The sequence below is a fragment of the Anomaloglossus baeobatrachus genome, chromosome 1 (genome assembly GCF_048569485.1).
Source record: "Anomaloglossus baeobatrachus isolate aAnoBae1 chromosome 1, aAnoBae1.hap1, whole genome shotgun sequence".
Taxonomy (NCBI): domain Eukaryota; kingdom Metazoa; phylum Chordata; class Amphibia; order Anura; family Aromobatidae; genus Anomaloglossus; species Anomaloglossus baeobatrachus.
The window spans coordinates 946,569,444-946,591,919 of NC_134353.1; the positions used below are offsets into that span (position 1 = coordinate 946,569,444).

At 50.0% G+C, this 22,476-nt stretch overlaps 1 protein-coding gene across 1 annotated transcript in view; it reads right to left on the minus strand.

Moving 5' to 3' along the window:
- IL31RA (interleukin 31 receptor A) overlaps positions 1-22,476 on the minus strand; it is an 88,078-nt gene that overhangs the window by 11,752 nt on the left and 53,850 nt on the right. The window contains exons 9-11 of the mRNA XM_075343757.1: positions 20,111-20,327; positions 19,704-19,889; positions 18,042-18,143 (exon numbers count right to left, since the gene is read on the minus strand). Coding sequence (XP_075199872.1) covers positions 18,042-18,143; positions 19,704-19,889; positions 20,111-20,327 — 505 coding nt within the window. The remainder of the gene's footprint in view (positions 1-18,041; positions 18,144-19,703; positions 19,890-20,110; positions 20,328-22,476) is intronic.

A 22,476-nucleotide genomic window follows, 5' to 3' on the forward strand; every position in this document is an offset into this window, starting at 1 on the left:
TTATTACTAGTCCAAGAAAAAAAAATTACTGAACAGAAATATAAAAGTAAAGTATTTTCAAAATTAAAAAAAAGCTGCTACCACACAGTTTGGTGTAATTTATTTATGCCAATTAATAATTGAGGGATGTATGGTAGGTTTCAAAACAGGGGGAGATGCAAAGGCCTGGTTGGGAGGGGCACATGGGGCAGTAGTACCGGGAATCGCTCCTTGTGCCGTGCTTTCTACAAACACGGCATCTTTTTTGGGGATACCTTTGGGTGGGAGTGGAAGGGATGGGGCGAATGAAATGACGCTCGGAAAGTCTCCGGACATCCTCTGACTCGAAGGCTTCCTCCTGTGCCTCCGAGTTAAAGAGGAGGCTCTCAATAATTTTCTCCTGGTATTGGAGGAAAGAGAGCGGTCCTTGAGATTTTTTATAGAGGATGAAGCTATTATAGGTAGCAACCTGTAGGAGATAGATTGCTACCTTTTTATACCAGGTTTTGGTTTTCCGCTTCACTAGATAAGGCTGAAGCACCTGGTCAGACAAATCTACACCTCCCATGAACTTATTGTAGTCTGCGACACAGAGCGGCTTCTGTTTGTCACTGGTGGCGCCCCTGTCCCTGACCGTCACAGTGGTGTCCGCATGCAATGTGGTGAGCATGAAAACGTCCTTGCGGTCTCTCCATTTTATGGCAAGAAGATGGTCACTTGCCATTGAGGAGGACGCACCCTTCTCCAGACGTTTAGACACCAACTGTGGGGGTAGACCAACTCTGTTTTCTTCGGCGCTCCATTGGGAGACCCAGACAATTGGGTGTATAGCACTGCCTCCGGAGGCCACACAAAGCAATTACACTAAAAAGTGTAAGGCCCCTCCCCTTCTGGCTATACACCCCCAGTGGGATCACTGGCTCACCAGTTTTCTGCTTTGTGCGAAGGAGGTCAGACATCCACGCATAGCTCCACTGTTTAGTCAGCAGTAGCTGCTGACTATGTCGGATGGAAGAAAAGAGGGCCCATACTAGGGCCCCCAGCATGCTCCCTTCTTACCCCACTTGTGGTTTGTAAGGTTGAGGTACCCATTGCGGGTACAGAGGCTGGAGCCCACATGCTGTTTTCCTTCCCCATCCCCCTGAGGGGCTCTGAGGAAGTGGGATCTTACCGGCCCCCAAGCCCTGAGGCCGGGCTCCATCCACAGACCCAGTGAACCTGCTGGATACGGAGCTGGGTACCGTTCAGGGACAAGGCCCTGCAACTTTCAGGTACTCTGTGTCCCCGTACAGACAGGCACGCACACGCCAGACTTGCTGGGTGTGTTAGTGCGCCGGGGACAGTAACGCTGCACGCTGGGGTTTGAGTCACAGCAGCTTAGCTGTGTGACTTCATGTGCTGGGAACTACCGCGCCGGCCACTCTCGGAGCGGCGGCGCGGCTGGGACTTGTAGTGCGCCGGGGACTTAGCACCGACCGCGCTTTTACGGCGGCGGCGCTTATAAATTTAGTCCCCGGCTTTTGCGGCCTAGCTCCGCTTCGTTCCCGCCCCCTCCCTGTCAATCAGGGAAGGGGACAGACGCTGTGCAATCGTCAGCGCCGAGGGCTGGAGCCTTATTTACATGCTCCAGCCCTCTCACTAGGCACAGTGGGGCGCAGGTTTCCCGCTTTTGGTCTGAGCACGCCCAGGGCCCGCCCCCCCCTCCACAGGACGCCGGCAGCCATTCCTGCATGCAGTCTGGCTGGAGGACGGACACAGGCTCTGGGAGACCCAGACCAGGGATTTCTGGCGACCACACACCCGCGTTTAGCGGGCGGTAAGCAGCACATTAGTGCTGGCCCCACTAGTGCCACAGTGTTGTATTGGTGTACTTTTTCCTGTACCAGATATATATATATATATATATACTGCACTGTACGGTCGCTTCTTGGCTGTATACCCCTATATTGCTCTGAGGAGACAGCAACATGTCATCCACAAAACGCAAGGGTGCCAAGGCACGGGCTGTATTCACTGCTTGTACAGCATGTGGGGCTAATCTACCAGCAGGCTCCAACGACTCTCATTGTGTGCAATGTTCAGTCCCAGTGGCACTTCGTCAGCCAGAGCCTATGGTGGTGGTAGCTCAGGCAGAGACGCCTGTGAACCCTGCCCCGGTGACGGGGACAGAATTTGCAGTCTTTGCTGATAAAATGTCTGTGACTATGACAAAAATCCTGGAAACCTTGCAGGCCAGGCCAGTTGCGCAGACCATGGACACTGCTGTGTCTATGTTCTCCGGTCCCCCTCAGTTGGAACTAATCCGTACTTCAAGGGGGTCCCAGGCATCACAGGCTGAGGGCTCTGACTCTGATGACAGTCCCAGGCCACCTAAGCGAGCTCGCTGGGAGAGACCCTCTACGTCATCACGCGGGTCAGGGTCTCAGCGAGAAGGGTCTCTATATGATGAGACAGAGGTGGGTGATCAGGAGTCTGGTCCTGACACCGCACTCAATTTGGATACGCCAGATGGTGACGCCATGGTAAATGACCTTATAGCGGCCATCAATAGGCTGTTGGATATTTCTCCCCCAGCCCCTTCAGCAGAGGAGGCAGCTGCCCAGCAGGAGAAATTCCATTTCCTGTATCCCAAGCGTAAATTGAGTACTTTTCTGGACCACTCTGACTTCAGAGAATCAATCCAGAAACACCATGCTTATCCGGACAAGCGTTTTTCCAAACGTCTGAAGGATACACGTTATCCCTTTCCCCCTGATGTGGTCAAACGCTGGACCCAGTGTCCAAAAGTGGACCCTCCAATATCCAGGCTTGCAGCTAGATCCATAGTTGCAGTGGAGGATGGGGCTTCTCTTAAAGATGCCAATGACAGACAGATGGACCTTTGGTTGAAATCTGTCTATGAAGCTATTGGCGCGTCGTTTGCTCCAGCATTTGCGGCCGTGTGGGCGCTCCAAGCTATTTCAGCTGGTCTGGCACAGGTGGACTCTTTCTTAAGTCCAGCAGTGCCGCAAGTGACGTCCTTGACTACGCAAATGACTGCGTTTGCGACCTACGCTATCAATGCGGTACTAGACTCTACGAGCCGTACCTCAATGGCATCCGCCAACTCTGTAGTTTTGCGCAGAGCCTTGTGGTTAAAAGAATGGAAAGCAGATTCTGCTTCTAAAAAATGTTTAACCAGCTTGCCATTATCTGGAGACAGACTGTTTGGTGAGCAATTGGCGGAAATCATTAAACAGTCCAAAGGTAAGGACTCTTCCTTACCCCAGCCCAGATCAAGCAAACCTCAACAGAGGAAGTGGCAGTCAAAGTTTCGGTCCTTTCGAGGCTCGGGCAAGCCCCAATTCTCCTCGTCCAAAGGGACTCAGAAGGAGCAAAGGAGCTCTGCTTCCTGGCGGACTCACTCACGCCCCAAGAAAGCAGCCGGAGGTACCGCTTCCAAGGCGGCTGCCTCATGACTTTCGGCCGCCTCCCTCCGCATCCTCGGTCGGTGGCAGGCTCTCCCGCTTTTGCGACATTTGGCTGCCACAGGTCAAAGACCGGTGGGTAACAGACATTTTGTCTCACGGGTACAGGATAGAGTTCAGTTCTCGTCCTCCGCCTCGGTTCTTCAGAACTTCCCCACATCCCGACCGAGCAGATGCCCTTCTGCAGGTGGTGCATTCTCTAAGAGCAGAAGGAGTGGTGGTCCCTGTTCCTCTTCGGGAACAAGGACAAGGTTTTTACTCCAATCTCTTTGTGTTGCCAAAAAAGGACGGCTCATTCCGTCCTGTTCTGGACCTAAAACTGCTCAACAAGCATGTGAACGCCAGGCGGTTCCGGATGGAATCCCTCCGCTCAGTCATTGCCTCAATGTCTCAAGGAGATTTCCTAGCATCAATAGACATCAAAGATGCTTATCTCCACGTGCCGATTGCTACAGAGCACCAACGCTTTCTACGCTTCGTGATAGGAGACGACCATCTTCAGTTCGTAGCTCTGCCATTTGGTCTGGCGACAGCCCCACGGGTGTTCACCAAGGTCATGGCGGCAGTGGTAGCAGTCTTGCACTCTCAGGGACACGCTGTGATCCCTTACTTGGACGATCTACTTGTCAAGGCACCCTCTCAGGAGGCATGCCAACTCAGCCTGAATGTTGCACTGGAGACTCTCCAGACGTTCGGGTGGATCATCAACTTCTCAAAGTCAACTCTGTTACCGACCCAATCACTGACGTATCTTGGCATGGAGTTTCATACTCTCTCAGCGATAGTGAAGCTTCCGCTGGACAAGCAGCGGTCACTACAGACTGGGGTGCAGGCTCTCCTTCAAAGTCAGTCGCACTCCTTAAGACGCCTCATGCACTTCCTCGGGAAGATGGTGGCGGCAATGGAGGCGGTTCCGTTTGCGCAGTTTCATCTGCGCCCACTTCAATGGGACATTCTCCGCCAATGGGACGGGAAGTCAACATCCCTGGACAGGAAAGTCTTCCTTTCCCAGACGGCCAAGGACTCTCTGCAGTGGTGGCTTCTTCCCACCTCATTATCACAGGGAAGATCCTTCCTACCACCGTCCTGGGCGGTGGTCACGACAGACGCGAGTCTGTCAGGGTGGGGAGCAGTTTTTCTCCACCACAGGGCTCAGGGTACGTGGACCCAGCAGGAGTCCACCCTTCAGATCAATGTTCTGGAAATCAGAGCAGTGTATCTTGCCCTACTAGCCTTCCAGCAGTGGCTGGAAGGAAGGCAGATCCGAATTCAGTCGGACAACTCCACAGCGGTGGCATACATCAACCACCAAGGGGGGACACGCAGTCGGCAAGCCTTCCAAGAAGTCCGGCGGATTCTGATGTGGGTGGAAGCCACGGCCTCCACCATATCCGCAGTTCACATCCCCGGCGTAGAAAACTGGGAAGCAGACTTCCTCAGTCGCCAGGGCATGGACGCAGGGGAATGGTCCCTTCACCCGGACGTGTTTCAGGAAATCTGTCGCCGCTGGGGAAGGCCGGACGTCGACCTAATGGCGTCCCGGCACAACAACAAGGTCCCAACCTTCATGGCACGGTCTCGCGATCACAGAGCTCTGGCGGCAGACGCCTTAGTGCAAGACTGGTCGCAGTTCCGGCTCCCTTATGTGTTTCCACCTCTGGCACTCTTGCCCAGAGTACTACGCAAGATCAGATCCGACTGCAGCCGAGTCATACTCGTCGCCCCAGACTGGCCAAGGAGGGCGTGGTATCCGGATCTGTGGCATCTCACGGTCGGCCAACCATGGGCACTACCAGACCGACCAGACTTGCTGTCCCAAGGGCCGTTTTTCCATCGGAATTCTGCGGCCCTGAACCTGACTGTGTGGCCATTGAGTCCTGGATCCTAGCGTCTTCAGGATTATCCCAAGGGGTCGTTGCCACCATGAGACAGGCTAGGAAGCCCACGTCCGCTAAGATCTACCACAGAACGTGGAGGATATTCTTATCCTGGTGCTCTGCTCAGGGAGTGTCTCCCTGGCCATTTGCATTGCCTACCTTTCTTTCTTTCCTACAATCTGGGTTAGAAAAAGGTTTGTCGCTCGGCTCCCTTAAAGGGCAAGTCTCGGCGCTATCCGTCTTTTTTCAGAAGCGTCTAGCACGACTTTCCAAGGTACGCACGTTCCTGCAGGGGGTTTGTCATATCGTACCCCCGTACAAGCGGCCGTTAGATCCATGGGATCTGAACAGGGTACTAGTTGCCCTCCAGAAGCCGCCCTTCGAGCCTCTGAGGGAGGTTTCACTTTCTAGACTATCACAGAAAGTGGCTTTTCTGGTAGCGATCACATCTCTTCGGAGAGTGTCTGAGCTAGCAGCGCTGTCATCCAAGGCTCCCTTCCTGGTCTTCCACCAGGACAAGGTAGTGCTGCGTCCCATTCAGGAGTTTCTCCCGAAGGTGGTATCCTCTTTTCATCTTAATCAGGATATCTCTTTGCCTTCTTTTTGTCCTCATGCAGTTCATCGGTATGAGAAGGATTTACATTTGTTAGATCTGGTGAGAGCACTCAGAATCTACATTTCCCGCACGGCGCCCCTGCGCCGTTCGGATGCACTCTTTGTCCTTGTCGCTGGTAAGCGCAAAGGGTCGCAGGCTTCTAAGGCCACCCTGGCTCGATGGATCAAAGAACCAATTCTTGAAGCCTACCGTTCTGCTGGGCTTCCGGTTCCATCAGGGCTGAAAGCCCATTCTACCAGAGCCGTGGGTGCGTCCTGGGCATTACGACACCAGGCTACGGCTCAACAGGTGTGCCAGGCAGCTACCTGGTCGAGTCTGCACACTTTCACCAAACATTATCAGGTGCATACCTATGCTTCGGCGGACGCCAGCCTAGGTAGAAGAGTCCTGCAGGCGGCAGTTGCCTCCCCGTAGGGGAGGGCTGTCTTCGCAGCTCTAACATGAGGTATTCTTTACCCACCCAGGGACAGCTTTTGGACGTCCCAATCGTCTGGGTCTCCCAATGGAGCGCCGAAGAAGAAGGGAATTTTGTTACTTACCGTAAATTCCTTTTCTTCTAGCTCCTATTGGGAGACCCAGCACCCGCCCTGTTGTCCTTCGGGATTTTTGGTTGTTTTTCGGGTACACATGTTGTTCATGTTGAATGGTTTTCAGTTCTCCGACGTTACTTCGGAGTGAATTTGTTTAAACCAGTTATTGGCTTTCCTCCTTCTTGCTTTTGCACTAAAACTGGTGAGCCAGTGATCCCACTGGGGGTGTATAGCCAGAAGGGGAGGGGCCTTACACTTTTTAGTGTAATTGCTTTGTGTGGCCTCCGGAGGCAGTGCTATACACCCAATCGTCTGGGTCTCCCAATAGGAGCTAGAAGAAAAGGAATTTACGGTAAGTAACAAAATTCCCTTCTTTTCTGATTGTTCCACAGGCCCCTGTGTTTGCAGCGTGGAGGGATTTAGAAAGGGGGACACTGGTATAGTAATTATCGGTATACACGTGATAGCCTTTCTCAAGGAAGGGGGTCATTAGCTCCCAAACAATTTTGCCAGGGATGCCAATTGCCTGGGGGCAGTTTGGGGGGTTGATTTGGCGATCCCTCCCTTCGTAAATGAGAAAGGTACACGTGTAACCGGTTGTGCTTTCGCACATTTTGTATAATTTTATACCATATTTGGCACGCTTGGAGGGGATAAATTGGCGGAAAGACAGACGGCCCTTATAGCTCATAAGGGACTCGTCTATAGAAACATTTTTGTCAGGGGTATACGAATTTAGGAAGGTAGTTTTTAGAAGGGATATTAGGGGTCTCAATTTTTTAAAGTCGGTCATAGTTTGGGTCATTTCTTTGGAGGGCTTGGGAATTATCGTTAAAGTGCAGGAATCGCAAAAGGGTCTCATATCGGGATCGGGTCATGATGGCTGCAAACACAGGGGTGCTGTGCACTGTTTTTGTTGCCCAGTACGAGCGGAGTGTAGATTTTTTCACTAACCCCATGTTAAAAGTTATGCCCAAAAATTTTTTAAGTTCCGGGACATTTGTGGGGATCCAGGAGCGGGAATGGATGGAGGTAGGATTTTGGGATATATATTGACGGGCATATAAATTGGTTTGGTGGACAAATAATTGGAGGACTTCTAGGGTAACATAAATTTGGAAAAAATCTAATGGGGTAAAATTTGTGACATTTACATTTATACCGGGGGTTGCTACAAATGGAGGAATTTGAGGGGAGAAGGACGGGTCAGGATACCATAGTGGCCGGGGAAGGGCACTACTTGGACCTGCCTCTGACGTTTCAGCAGTGACAACTGACTCCGCTACCATCGGGCTGTCGGATCCCGAGGAGGAAGCCGAGTCGTCACCATCCGAAAATCGCTCGATTTCAGAGGCAGACTCTGTATCCGAGCCTGAACTGCCGGAGGCAAGAAGCATGTATGCCTGCTCGGCGGTAAATGTTCTCCGCGCCATTACAGTATTTTTCACTGCCTAGCAAAAAAAAGAAAAAAAATTACTACAAATTTTTTTTTTTTTTGAAAATTTTTTGAAAATTTTTTTTTTAGATTTTTTTAACCCTAACCCTGATCCTAACCCTGATCCTAACCCTGATCCTAACCCTGATGCTAACCCTGATCTAACCCTGATATAAGAAAAAAAAAAATCTAAAATAAAAATTCTAACTAAGGGGGGATTCTGACGGAGGTGATGAGGATATTTGGGGGGGGGGATATTTTGGGTGAGGATATTGGGGATGAGGATGACTGATTTATAATAAAAATTGGTGTTTTTTTTTCTGACAGAAAAGGCAGCAAATGTAGTCTCTCTCTCTCTTCTCTCCCAGATCAACTACAAGGGAGAGAAGAGGGAGGCAGACCCAAATGCTGCCATTTCCAAAATATTTGGGGTATTTGATCACTGTGATAGGGTCTAACACAGTGTTCAAATGTCAGGAACCAATGAAATTAATTCCTGACGTTGCTAGGTGGAAAGCGGCAGACTTTGGCGGTCGAACTGCGCATGCGCCCGCTATTTTACACGGACACGAGAAGGAGGGGGGCCGGGGGAATGCCGTGGGAACTCGGTAACGAGACCCAGGTACCGGGGGGGGACCGAGAGGGATCGGACAAGGATCGTTCTCTCACATTTGACTGTTAGATCACGTCAAATGTGAGAGAAACCATTAAAATGCATTAAAAACCGGCATTTCATTTTGCAGGTACATGCTTGCCGTTATTCGGTTAGTAACGGCGATCACCGTACCTTTAAATGAAAAAAACGGCCTGAACCGTAATCTCCAGGGTCTCAGCTACCCCCGGCAGCTGAGACCCCGGAAATTTTCCGACTCTGGGGGGCGCTAGACCCTTTTTTCCGACCGCCGTTAAAAAGCGGCGGATCGGAAAAAGTACCCTAATATGCCGCCGTTAAAAGGCGTATCGGCGGTCGTAAAGGGGTTAAGGAAGAAGCTCTGGCCCCCAGCAAGACCCCAGTTGACCAGGGCATTCAGCTCAGGATATGGACAGGCAACTTCAGGTTTTACAAGAAGCTTCAAAGACATTATTACAGTCGGGATGGCTCCCATCTAAGAGTTACATTATGGGGAAGCGTTTCACTCCCACATATAGAGCAGGTATATTTCTTGCTTGACGACGACGAGACATGTCACAAATTTCCTATTAATAGTGTAATGTGCCAATCAGCCCAAACTTAATAACTCCCCGAGGGAAGCCCCCAGACCTATCATGTTTCATAACTATGGATAGATCAAATCATAACTAGGAAAATGATGGTCATATCTTCCACGTGGGACACTTGGGGGCAGAGATATGGGGAAAACTGCCAATGTATAACTTTATGGAAACTAGAAGCACAGTCCATGTTCAGCCCAGTCTTAGGTCACAAGGTGGGATGGGACATGGGAGGTTCTTAAGTATGAGAACGGACATTTTGGGAGTGTTCTTCTCTGGGTGGCCATGGGTGATACACATGTGAGGAGTCCCAGGAAAACCTGTGGCTCCAAAGCAAATACCCTGTGCAACCCAGCACCAGGACTATTCATAAGGAACCAGGTAATTGATCCATCTGTGTATCTGTTTGGAGCCATAACTTATCTGTAAGGCTACTTTCACATCATCGTTTTCTTGCCTGTAGGCAAAAAACACAAACCGCATATGACCAGATCCTGTGGATTGAATGTGCAACGCATGCAACCACAATTGTTATTTTACCGGATCCTTCTACTTGCGATGGATGCAGTGGGACACAGAATTGATCGGCCAGCAATGGAGTCAGCTGAACTCCTGATCTCACAGCCCGCACACGCTGCCATGGATGCAGGTTAACAGCAGTCACTGGCTGCTGCCAATCACCTGTGACCGTGTGCGGGCTGTGTGGTCAGGAGTTTAGCTGAGTTCAGATCAGCTGACTCCAGTGTCGGCCAATTACTTGTTCTGTGTCCCCCTGCATCCATCGCAGCTTGTGCGGGCTAAGGAATTCAGCTGAGTTCGGTCGGCACTGGAGTCAGCTGATCTGAACTCAGCTGAACTCCTGACCTCACAGCCAGCAGAACAAGTAATCAGATCAGCTGACTCCAGTGTTGGCCGATTACTTGTTCTGTGTCCCGCTGCATCCATCGCAGAGTGTGCGGACTGGAGTTCAACTGAGTTCATATCAGGTGACTCCAGTGCCGGCGAACTCAGCTGACCTCACAGCCCGCACACGCTGTGATGGATGCAGGGGGACACAGAACAAGTAATCGGCCGACACTGGAGTCAGCTGATCTGATCACTTGTTCTGCTGACTGTGTGGTCAGGAGTAGGAATGAGTGAGCGGTAAAATGCTTAGGTGCTCGATGAGCAAAGCCAATGTCTATATTTTTTTTTTAATTCATTACAAAATAAAAAAAAACAAAAACCCCAAACACATAACCCTAGCCTTAGGGCTAAGAAAAAAAACAATGCGTGGGTTCCCGATGCATTTTCTACTGCTAAGGGTAAACCAATCAGCTACTGGCTGCTAACCCCCACTGGTTGGTGTTACCTTCACTGGCAATGGAAAATCCAGGGAAGCCCCCTTTTTTTTTTTTTTTGTTTTTTTTTTTAAGTTTTTTGCCCTAAAACTAAACAAAAATGACATGGGCGTCGCCATATTTTTTTTCTGCTAGCCAGGTACAGCAGGCAGGTACGGGCTGCCCCCAACCCCCAGCTGCCTATTTGTACCGGGCTGGGAACCAAAAGAAGGGAATTTTGTTACTTACCGTAAATTCCTTTTCTTCTAGCTCCTATTGGGAGACCCAGACGATTGGGTGTATAGCTACTGCCTCCGGAGGCCACACAAAGCATTACACTAAAAAGTGTAAGGCCCCTCCCCTTCTGGCTATACACCCCCAGTGGGATCACTGGCTCACCAGTTTTAGTGCAAAAGCAAGAAGGAGGAAAGCCAATAACTGGTTTAAACAAATTCACTCCGAAGTAACATCGGAGAACTGAAAACCATTCAACATGAACAACATGTGTACCCGAAAAACAACCAAAAATCCCGAAGGACAACAGGGCGGGTGCTGGGTCTCCCAATAGGAGCTAGAAGAAAAGGAATTTACGGTAAGTAACAAAATTCCCTTCTTCTTCGGCGCTCCATTGGGAGACCCAGACGATTGGGACGTCCAAAAGCTGTCCCTGGGTGGGTAAAGAAATACCTCATGTTAGAGCTGTAAAACAGCCCTTCCCTACAAGGAGGCAACCGCCGCCTGCAGGACTCTTCTACCTAAGCTGGCATCCGCCTAAGCGTAGGTATGCACCTGACAATGCTTGGTGAAAGTGTGCAGACTCGACCAGGTAGCTGCCTGGCACACCTGCTGAGCCGTAGCCTGGTGCCGTAATGCCTAGGGCGCACCCACGGCTCTGGTAAAATGGGCTTTCAGCCCTGATGGAACCGGAAGCCCAGCAGAACAGTAGGCTTCAAGAATTGGTTCCTTGATCCATCGAGCCAGGGTGGATTTGGAAGCCTGCGACTCTTTACGCTGATTAGCGACAAGCACAGAGAGTGCATCCGAGCGGCGCAGAGGCGCCGTGCGGGAAATGTAGATTCTGAGTGCTCTCACCAGATCCAACAAATGCAAATCCATTTCATATCGATGAAATGGATGAGGCAAAAGGAAGGTAAGGAGATATCCTGATTGAGATGAAAGGGGGATACCACCTTAGGGAGAACTCCGGAATCGGGCGCAGCACTGCCTTGCCTTGGTGAAACACCAGGAAGGAAGCTTTTGGATGACAGCGCTGCTAGCTCGGACACTCTCCTAAGAGACGTGACCGCTACCAGAAAGGCCTCTTTCTGGGAAAGTCGAGAGAGTGAAACATCTCTCAGAGGCTCGAAGGGCGGCTTCTGGAGAGCAATTAGTACCCTGTTCAGATCCCATGGGTCCAACGGCCGTTTGTACAGAGGGACAATGTGACAAACCTCCTGCAGGAACGTGTGTACCTGAGGAAGTGGTGCTAGGCGCTTCTGAAGAATACAGATAGCGCTGAGACTTGTCCTTTGAGGGAGCCGAGTGACAACCTTTTTCCAAACCAGATTGCAGGAAGGAAGGAAAAGTAGGGAATGCAAATGGGCAGGGAGACACTCCCTGAGCAGAGCATTAAGAGAAGAATATCCTCCACATCCTGTGGTAGATCTTGGCAGACGTCGGTTTTCTAGTCTGTCTCATGGTGGCAATGACGTCCTGAGATAATCCTGAAGACGCTAGGATTCAGGACTCAAAGGCCATACCGTCAGGTTCAGGGCCGTAGAATTCAGATGGAAAAAACGGCCCTTGGGACAGTAAGTCTGGCCGGGCTGGTAGTGCCCACGGTTGGCAGACCGTGAGATGCCACAGATCCGGGGACTACGACCTCCTCGGCCAGTCTGTGGCGATGAGGATGGCGCGGCGGCAAACGGACCTGATGTTGCGTAGCCCTCTGGGCAGCAGTGTCAGAGGGGGAAACACATAGGTAGCTGGAACTGCGACCAAACCTGAACTAAGGCGTCTGCCGCCAGAGCTCTTTGATCGTGATACCGCGCCATGAAAATCGGAACCTTGTTGTTGTGCCGAGACGCTATTAGGTCGACGTTCAGCATCCCCCAGCGTTGACAGATTTCCTGAAAACCGTCCGGGTGAAGATATCCCCTGCGTCCATACCCTGGCAACTGAGGAAGTCTGCTTCCCAGTTTTCTGCGCCTGGGATGTGAACTGCGGATATGGTGGATGCTCTGTCTTCCACCCCCATCAGACTCCGCCGGACTTCCTGGGAGGCTTGCCGACTGCGTGTTCCGCCTTGGTGGTAGATGTATGCCACCGCTGTGGAGTTGTCCGACTGAATTCGGATGTGTGTGCTTTCCAGCCACGGCTGGAAGGCTTGCAGGGCAAGATACACTGCTCAGATTTCCAGCACATTGATTTGAAGGATGGACTCCTCTGAGGAGAGTCCTTGACCGTCTGAGAAGGGGGACGTTCCTTCTAGGGACGTCGACTTCCCATCCCATTGGCAAAGAATGCCACATTGGAGTGGACGCAGATGAAACTGCGCGAAAGTGACTGCCTCTGCATGAGTCGTGTTAAGGGGTGTGACTGGCCATGAAGGAGAGACTGCACCCCCGTCTGTAGTGAACGTGTCCAGCGGAAGCTTCACTATCGCTGAGGGAGCGTGACACTCCATGCCCAGATATGTCAGCGATTGGGTCGGTGTCAGATTTAACCTTGATCCACCCGAAACTCTGGAGAGTCTCCAGCGCTACGCTCAGGCTGTGTTGGCATGCCTCTTGAGAGGGTGCCCTGACCAGTCGACCGTCCAAGGGAGGATCACCGAGTGACCCTGAGAGTGCAGGACTGCTTCCACTGCTGCCCTGAACTTGGTGAAAACCCGTAGGGCTGTCGCCAGACCGAAGGGCAGGGTTACGAACTGAAGATGCTCGTCTTCAATAACGAAACGTAGCAAACGTTGGTGCTCTGGAGCAATCGGCACGTGGAGATAAGCATCCTGTGTCTATTGATGCTAGGAAATCTCCTTGAGACATTGAGGCAATGACGGAGCGGAGGGATGCCATCCGGAACCGCCTGGCCTTCACGTGCTTGTTGAGCAGTTTTAGGTCCCCCACAATCAGATTGGAGGAAAAACCGTGTCTTGTTCCTGAAGAGGAACAGGAATTACCACTGCTTCTGCCTGCAGAAGAGCATCGGCTCGGTGGGTAGGTGGGGAAGTTCTGAAGAATCGAGCCGGAGGCCGAGAACAGAACTCTATCCTGTACACGTGAGACACAATGTCTCTCACCCACTGGTCTGTGACCTGTGGCAGCTAAATGTCGCCAAGGCGAGAGAGTCTGCCACCAACCGCGGATGCGGAGAGAGAGAGCTTAAAGTCATGAGGAGACCGCCTTGGAAGCGGTTCCTCTGGCTGCCTTCCTTGGGCGTGATTGAGCCCGCCTGGAATCTGAGCCCCTCTGAGCCTTTTGAGCCCTTTTGGACTAGGACAATTTGGACCTGCCCGAGCCTGGGAAGGACCGAAACCTCGACTGTCTCTCTCGGACAGCATTAATAGGGTAAGTCGCAATGCAGACATTGCGAGGATAAGGACGCTACCTGCGGCACAGATGTACCTGTGCTCGAGACCAGCTGCGCAAGACCAGCTGACATAGCTTAGAGTGCCCATACGGCTGCGAATGCCGGAGCAACCGACACACCGATAGCTTCATAGACAGATTCCAACCAGAGGTCCATCTGTCTGTCAATGGCATCTTTAAGTGAAGTCCCATCTCCACTGCAACTATGGATCTAGCCGCAAGCCTGGAGATTGGGGATCCACCTTTGGACCCTGGGTCCAGCGCCTGACCACGTCAGGGGGAAAGGGATAACATGTATCCTTAATACATTTGGAGAAACGCTTATCTGGTAAGCGTGGTGATTCTGCACTGCTTCTCTGAAGTCAGCGTGGCCAGAAAAGTACTCAATGTACGCTTGAGATACTGAAATGGGATTTCTCCTGCTGGGAAGCTGACTCCTCCACTGAAGGAGCTGGGGGAGAGATATCCAACATGCCATTGCTGGACGCTATAAGATCAGTCACCATGGCGTCACCATCCGGTGTATCCGGATTGAGAGCGGTGTCAGGATCAAAGTCCTGATCAGCTACGTCTGCCTCATCATACAGAGAGTCCTCTGCTGTGACCCTGACTAGTGATGAGGCCGAGTGCCGCACCCAGCGAGCTCGCTTAGGCTGTCTGGGACTGTCGTCCGTGTCAGAGCCTTCACCCTGGAATGCCTGGGACCCCCCCCGGAGCACTGATTATGTTCCAAATGAGGGTGGCCAGGGAGCATTAATCAAGATTGCCCATGGCCTGTCTGGACTGCAAGTCACTATCCCATGACAATCTATCAGCCGAAACTGCAACACCGTCCCTGTCCATGGACAGGGTTCACAGGTGGTTCCTTTGGCCACCTCTAGTAGAGACCCCGGCTGACCAAGTGCTACAGGGGAGCATTGCACACAACGGGGGTCAGTGGAACCTGCCGGTGGAACAGTATCACATGCAGTAAAAGCAGCATAGAAAGCCTGTGTTGCTTTTTTGCTGCTGTAGTCTAGCCATCTAGGAGCATATAGCCGAGAATAGCGACCGCACAGTGCAATGTATAGCATACAAGCATAAAGTACAAATGAGCACTTCAGCACATGCAATATGAGCAGCTTAGAAAGCCTGTGCCTTAGCACCTTTGCTTTTTTGCTGCTGTAGTCTAGCCATCTAGGAGCATATAGCCAAGAATAGCGACCGTACAGTGCAATGTATAGCATACAAGCATAAGTACAAATGAGCACTTCAGCACATGCAATACAAGCAGCCTAGAAAAACTGTGCCTTAGCACCTTTGCTTTTTTGCTGCTGTAGTCTAGCCATTCTAGGAGAATATAGCCAAGAGTAGCGACCGTACAGTGCAATGTATAGCATACAAGCATAAGTACAAATGAACACTTCAGCACATGCAATACAAGCAGCATAGAAAGCCTGTGCTTTTAGCACCCTTGCTTTTTTGCTGCTGTTGTCTCGCCATCTAAGAGGGCATATAGCCAAAGTGCAGTGTAAGCATAAAATACAAATGGACACAACGGTATTTAGTGGGGTCAGCACTTCAGGTGCTGCTTACCGCCCGCCTATAGGCGGGTGTGTGGTCGCCAGAGTCCTGTGACTGGCTGCCAGCTCGGACTGCAGGAATGGCTGCCGGCGTCCTTCTCCAGCTCGTGTGACGAGGGGCGGCCCGTGGGCGTGCCCCAGGCAAGAGCGGGAAACTGGCGTCCCACTGTGTCCAGTGAAGGGGGCTGGAGAATGCAAAGCAGACTCCAGCCCTCGGCGCTGACTGTCTGTACAGCGTCCCGCCTCTCCCCTGACTGGCAGGGCTGGGGGCGGGAACGAAACGAAAACTAGGCCGCAAAGCCGGGGACTCGAGTAATAAGCGCGGCCGTCCTATGTGCACGGCCAGCGCGGAGTCCACGGCGCACCACAAGTCCCAGCCGCGCCACAATGTAAAAAACACCCAGCAGCGGCCCGGCGCGGCAGTTCCCAATACATAAATTCACACAGCAAGCTGCCGTGAATAATAGCACGAGCGCTCCGCGCTGTTGTCCCCGGCGCACTAGCACTCCCAGCAATGCTGGTGTGTGTGTGCGCGATGTGTACGGGGACACAGAGTACCTTAATGTAGCAGGGCCTGTCCCTGACGATACTCAGCTCCATATCCAGCAGGTTCTCTGGGTCTGTGGATGGAGCCCGGTCTCAGTGCCTGGAGACCTGTAAGATCCCACTTCACCCAGAGCCCTGAGGGGGGATGGGGAAGGAAAACAGCATGTGGGCTCCAGCCTCCGTACCCGCAATGGGTACCTCAACCTTAACAAACACCCGACAAAAGTGGGGTGAGAAGGGAGCATGCTGGGGGCCCCATATGGGCCCACTTTTCTTCCATCCGACATAGTCAGCAGCTGCTGCTGACTAAAAACAGTGGAGCTATGCGTGGATGTCTGACCTCCTTCGCACAAAGCAGAAAACTGGTGAGCCAGTGATCCCACTGGGGGTGTATAGCCAGAAGGGGAGGGGCCTTACACTTTTTAGTGTAATGCTTTGTGTGGCCTCCGGAGGCAGTAGCTATACACCCAATCGTCTGGGTCTCCCAATGGAGCGCCGAAGAAATATAGGGAAGCCCTTTTTTTTTTTTTTTTTTAATTATTTCATGAAATAATTTTTAAAAAAAAAATGACGTGGGCTTCGCCATATTTTTGTATGCTAGCCAGGTACAACTAGGCAGCTGAGGATTGGAATCCGTAGCGCAGGGTGGCCCAAGCTTTCTGCGCCTGCTGCGAACTGCAGTCCGCAGTTGCCCCAGAAAATGGCGCTTTCATAGAAGCGCCATCTTCTGGCACTGTATTCAACTCTTCCAGCGGCCCTGGTAATAAGGGGTTAATACCAGCTTTGTTTTACCAGCTGATATAAAGCCCGAGATTCTTAATGTCAGGCCAAGTTTGACCCGGCCATTAAGAATCTCAATAACAGGGTTAAAAAAAAAAAAAAAGACATCACACAGAGAAAAAATATTTTATTAAAAATAAATACACAGACTCACTAAGGGACTCCATCTTTATTACTCCCTCTCACCCCTACAAGATCCTGGTCTTCTGTCTGCTTTCTTCAACTGATGCAGCTCCACTATATCAGAAAGCACGGGGGAGGAACTGCTTTCTGGGCATGCTCAGTACAGACAACAGGATCCTGCCTATCAGAATGTGGTGACGTCCAGTAGAGCAGGATCCAGCTTATTGAACTGCACTGCAGGTACCACCGCAATATGAAGGATACAGTGAGATGCAGTATTTTGCCGAAGGTGAATAACGCTACAATTAGCGTTTTTGAAAAAAGATAAAATACCACATCTCACTGGATCCAGTGTATGCCGCACGCAACCGCAAGTGACCGCATCTTGCCGCGATTCCATTGCAAATGCATTGAAATGACAACGGATTTGTAAAGGATTCGGCTTTGCAGCAAAAAATCCATTTGTGCCGTAGTTAAATAAACGCTGATGTGAAAGTAGCCTAACTGTGCTACTGACATAATCTGTATTTAGTGTATTATCTAGTGTGCCCTTAAGGCGATTAAATATATAATGTAATCTTGTGTTATTTCTTTTATCTCGCTCCCCGAACCCCATGGGGCTAGTGGAAATGATCTGTCGGTCTATTGGGGTTCTGAAAAAGCTGGGGGCTGTGCCGGAGGCGTGCGCGGCCTGCTCTGTCTCCCTCCCCGTGCCTCCCTGTGCCCACAGGGACAGAAGCTGTCAGTGTTACATTACACCAAGCGGACCTTATGTACCCCATGGGGTGCGGAACGTTGCATGTTGGCGGAAGTGACGAAGTCGGATCGCTTGGCCCTGACGTATTAGAGACATCAGGGTGGGGCTGCGAGGTACTGTCTTGTCCCAGACTGACAGGTCCACGAACGAGTGGAGGGACGGCTGTGTGACCCCCCCAGCACAGTTTGTGACAGTGCCCAGTTAGCCGACTCCAAAATGGTCCCTATTCACAAGTAGAGCAATGCAGGTACCTCCTTCCTTGATATAGAAATATTTGATATATGGAGCTTCTTCTTTATTATCCAATATGGGGTAAACGGAAATCTTGTAACGTTTATATGGTTCCAGGATTCCTGCAATAATAAAAGGAAAATAAGCTTAAATATTGTAAAGAAACAGCCAAGATCAAGTCCTCATACATAGATACATGATAAGATCCTGTCTGCAGTTACCACTAGGGGGAGCTCCCTGTATACAGAGATAAATGATAACATTCTGCCTGCAGTTACCACTAAGGGAAGTTTCCTGTACACAGAGATACATGATAAGATCCTGTCTGCAGTCACCACTAGGGAGAGCTCCCTGTATACAGAGATACATGATAAGATCCTGTCTGCAGCCACCACTAGGGGGAGCTCCCTGTATACAGAGATACATGATAAGATCCTGTCTGCAGCCACCACTAGGGGGAGCTCCCTGTATACAGAGATACATGATAAGATTCTGTCTGCAGCCACCACTAGGGGGAGCTCCCTGTATACAGAGATACATGATAAGATCCTGTCTGCAGTCACCACTAGGGGGAGCTCCCAGTATACAGAGATACATGATAAGATCCTGTCTACAGCCACCACTAGGGGGAGCTCCCTGTATACAGAGATACATGATAAGATCCTGTCTGCAGTCACCACTAGGGGGAGCTCCCTGTATACAGAGATACATGATAAGATCCTGTCTGCAGCCACCACTAGGGGGAGCTCCCAGTATACAGAGATACATGATAAGATCCTGTCTACAGCCACCACTAGGGGGAGCTCCCTGTATACAGAGATACATGATAAGATCCTGTCTGCAGCCACCACTAGGGGGAGCTCCCTGTATACAGAGATACATGATAAGATCCTGTCTGCAGCCACCACTAGGGGGAGCTCCCTGTATACAGAGATACATGATAAGATTCTGTCTGCAGTCACCACTCGGGGGAGCTCCCTGTATACAGAGATACATGATAAGATTCTGTCTGCAGCCACCACTAGGGGGAGCTCCCTGTATAGAGATACATGATAAGATCCTGTCTGCAGTCACCACTAGGGGGAGCTCCCTGTATACAGAGATACATGATAAGATCCTGTCTGCAGCCACCACTAGGGGGAGCTCCCTGTATACAGAGATACATGATAAGATCCTGTCTGCAGTCACCACTAGGGGGAGCTCCCTGTATACAGATGTACATGATAAGATCATGTCTGCAGTCACCACTAGGGGGAGCTCCCTGTATACAGAGATACATGATAAGATCCTGTCTGCAGCCACCACTAGGGGGAGCTCCCTGTATACAGAGATACATGATAAGATCCTGTCTGCAGCCACCACTAGGGGGAGCTCCCTGTATACGGAGATACATGATAAGATCCTGTCTGCAGCCACCACTAGGGGGAGCTCCCTGTATACGGAGACACATGATAAGATCCTGTCTGCAGCCACCACTAGGGGGAGCTCCCTGTATACAGAGATACATGATAAGATCCTGACGGCAGCCACCACTAGGGGGAGCTCCCTGTATACAGAGATACATGATAAGATCCTGTCTGCAGCCACCACTAGGGGGAGCTCCCTGTATACAGAAATACATGATAAGATGCTGTCTGCTGCCACCTTCTGTCTGTGAGCTGCATTGCACAGGAATCCTTTACCTTTCTTAAATGTCCATGTTGATGAATTCTCCACGTACTGAAATGAAATATTACAGATGTCGCCTCCTATATCTATGCACCAATCCAGTACAAATGTCCGGTATCGTGCATCTGTAACCGTCCAGGTCACGGTGTCGTCTTCAGTTTCTGCTGTGGAGATGCGGACACTGGAGATCACTTCCCGAGCTGTAATAGAGTATTTACATTTATTACTTTATTAATGATTTATTATAACATGGTTTACACATTCTATAATTAATATCTGCAATTCTTCGTTTCCCCTGTGGAGGCGCTGTTCCTCCTGTGCACAGTCCTGGGCCGGCAGGTGACCGGGTGACCAGACGTCTCCAGCTGACTGGCTCACATTCACACCTGCAGTCACAGGCGGCCGCCCCTTCTGTACTCACCCTTCTCCGCAGCGCCGGGGATGCGCAGTGTGGCTTTCGGGGACGATCCCGCAGAGTTGAAATACACAACAGATATGATGTGAGCGTCCTCCGAGATATGCAACATCATTTCATTGTTATTTGTCGTCTTATTCCTGGTATCGAAAATTCTGTTTTCGGGAAACCACTGAACATTGTACCCCAGAGTGACTCCAAGAGACCGAAAACTGGATCTTTCCTATAAAAAAAGCATTTACTTTGGCAATGCATATTCCTGTAGTAACCACTAGGGGGAGCTCACTTCTCATAAAGGATTAAGGCTAAAAACAATGATCAAGTTCCCGGCAGTGAATAAATAGCAGGGAATCTACAGTGGGGAATATAAGTATTTGATCCTCTGAGGATTTTGCAGTTTCCCATTATTGTAGGTAACTTCAACTGTGACAGAATAAAGAAATAAAATCCCATTGTATGATTCTTAAATAATTATTTTGCATTTTTTGCATGAAATAAGTATTTTATCACCGACCAACCAGCAAGACTTCTGCCCTCACAGACCAGTTATTTTTCCTCTTACTCTGCACTCATTACCTGTATTAATTGCACTTGTTTGAACTCGTTACCTGTATAAAAGACACCTGTCCACACACTCAATCACACTCCAACCTCTCCACCATGGCCAAGAGCCAAGGACACCAGGAAGAAAATTGTAGACCTGCACAAGCTGGAATGAGCTAGAGGACAATAGGCAAGCAGCTTGGTGAGAAGGCAACAACTGTTGGTGCAATTATTAGAAAATTGAGGAAACACAAGATGACTGTCAATCTTACTCAGTCTGGGGCTCCATGCAAGATCTTGCCTCGTGGGGTAAGAAGGATTCTGAGAAAGGTCAGGAATCAGAACTACACAAGAGGACCTGATCAATGACCTGAAGAAAGCTTGGACCACAGTCTCAAAGATTACTGTTAGTAACACACTACGCCGTCATGGAGTAAAATTCTGCAAGGTACGCAAGGTCCCCCTGCTCACACCAACACATATCCAGGCCTGTTTGAAGCTCTACAATGACATCTGGATGATCCAGGAGGAGGCATGGAGAAGGTCATGTGGTCAGATGAGACCAAAAAAGAACTTTGTGGTATCAACGCCACTTGCTGTCTTTGGAGTAAGAAGGACAAGTCCAACCCCAAGAACACTGTCCCAACTGTGAAGCATGGAGGTGGAAACATCATAATTTGGGGGTGCTTTTCTGTAAAGGGGTCAGGACAACTGCACAATATTGAAGGGAGGATGGATGGGTTCATGTGTCCCAAGAATTAGGCCAACAATCTCATTCCCTCAGTAAGAGCCTTGAAGATGGGTCATGGCTGGGTCTTCAAGCATGACAATGACCTGAAACACACAGCCAGGGCAACTAAGGAGCAGCTCCGTAAGAAGCATTTCAAAGTCCTGGAGTGGCCTAGCCAGTCTCCTGACCTGAGCCAAATAGAAAATCTATGGAGGGAGCTGAAACTGAATATTGACCAGAGACATCCCTGAAACCTGAAAGATCTGGAGTAGATCTGTATGGAGGAGTGATCTCAAGAGGATCTGTATGGAGAAGTGACCTGAAAGATCTGGAGAAGATCTGTATGGAGGAGTGACCTGAAAGATCTGGAGAAGATCTGTATGGAGGAGTCGGCCAAAATCCCTGCTGCTGTGTGTGCAAACCTGGTCAAGAGCTACAGGGACCGTCCGACCACTGTAACTGCAAACAAATGTTTCTATCAAATATTAAGTTCTGTTTTTCAATTGTATAAAATACTTAATTCATGCAATAAAATGCAAATTAATTATTTAAAAATCATACAATGATATTTTCTGGATTTTTTTATTCTGTCTGTCACAGTTGTAGTGTACCTACGATAAAAATTACAGACCTCTCCATTATTTGTAGGTGGCAAAATCAGCAGTGTATCAAATACTTATTTTCTCCACTGTATGTAAAAAACATACAGGACTTAGTTGACAGCTATTTAATAAAAAAAAGCAAAAAAGCCATCGATTGCAACAAGTTATACCCAATTGGGATGTGTTTAATAATACTGTATTAATCCATATATAGTGAGCACGCCCTAGTGCTGGCTGTATAAATCTGTATGTAGAGAGCTCCCTCTAGTGGTGACTGTATAAATCTGTATGTAGTGAGCTCCCTCTAGTGGTGACTGTATAAATCTGTATGTAGTGAGCTCCCTCTAGTGGTGGCTGTATAAATCTGTATGTAGTGAGCTCCCTCTAGTGGTGGCTGTATAAATCTGTATGTAGTGAGCTCCCTCTAGTGGTGTCTGTATAAATCTGTATGTAGTGAGCTTCCCCTAGTGGTGGCTGTATAAATCTGTATGTAGTGA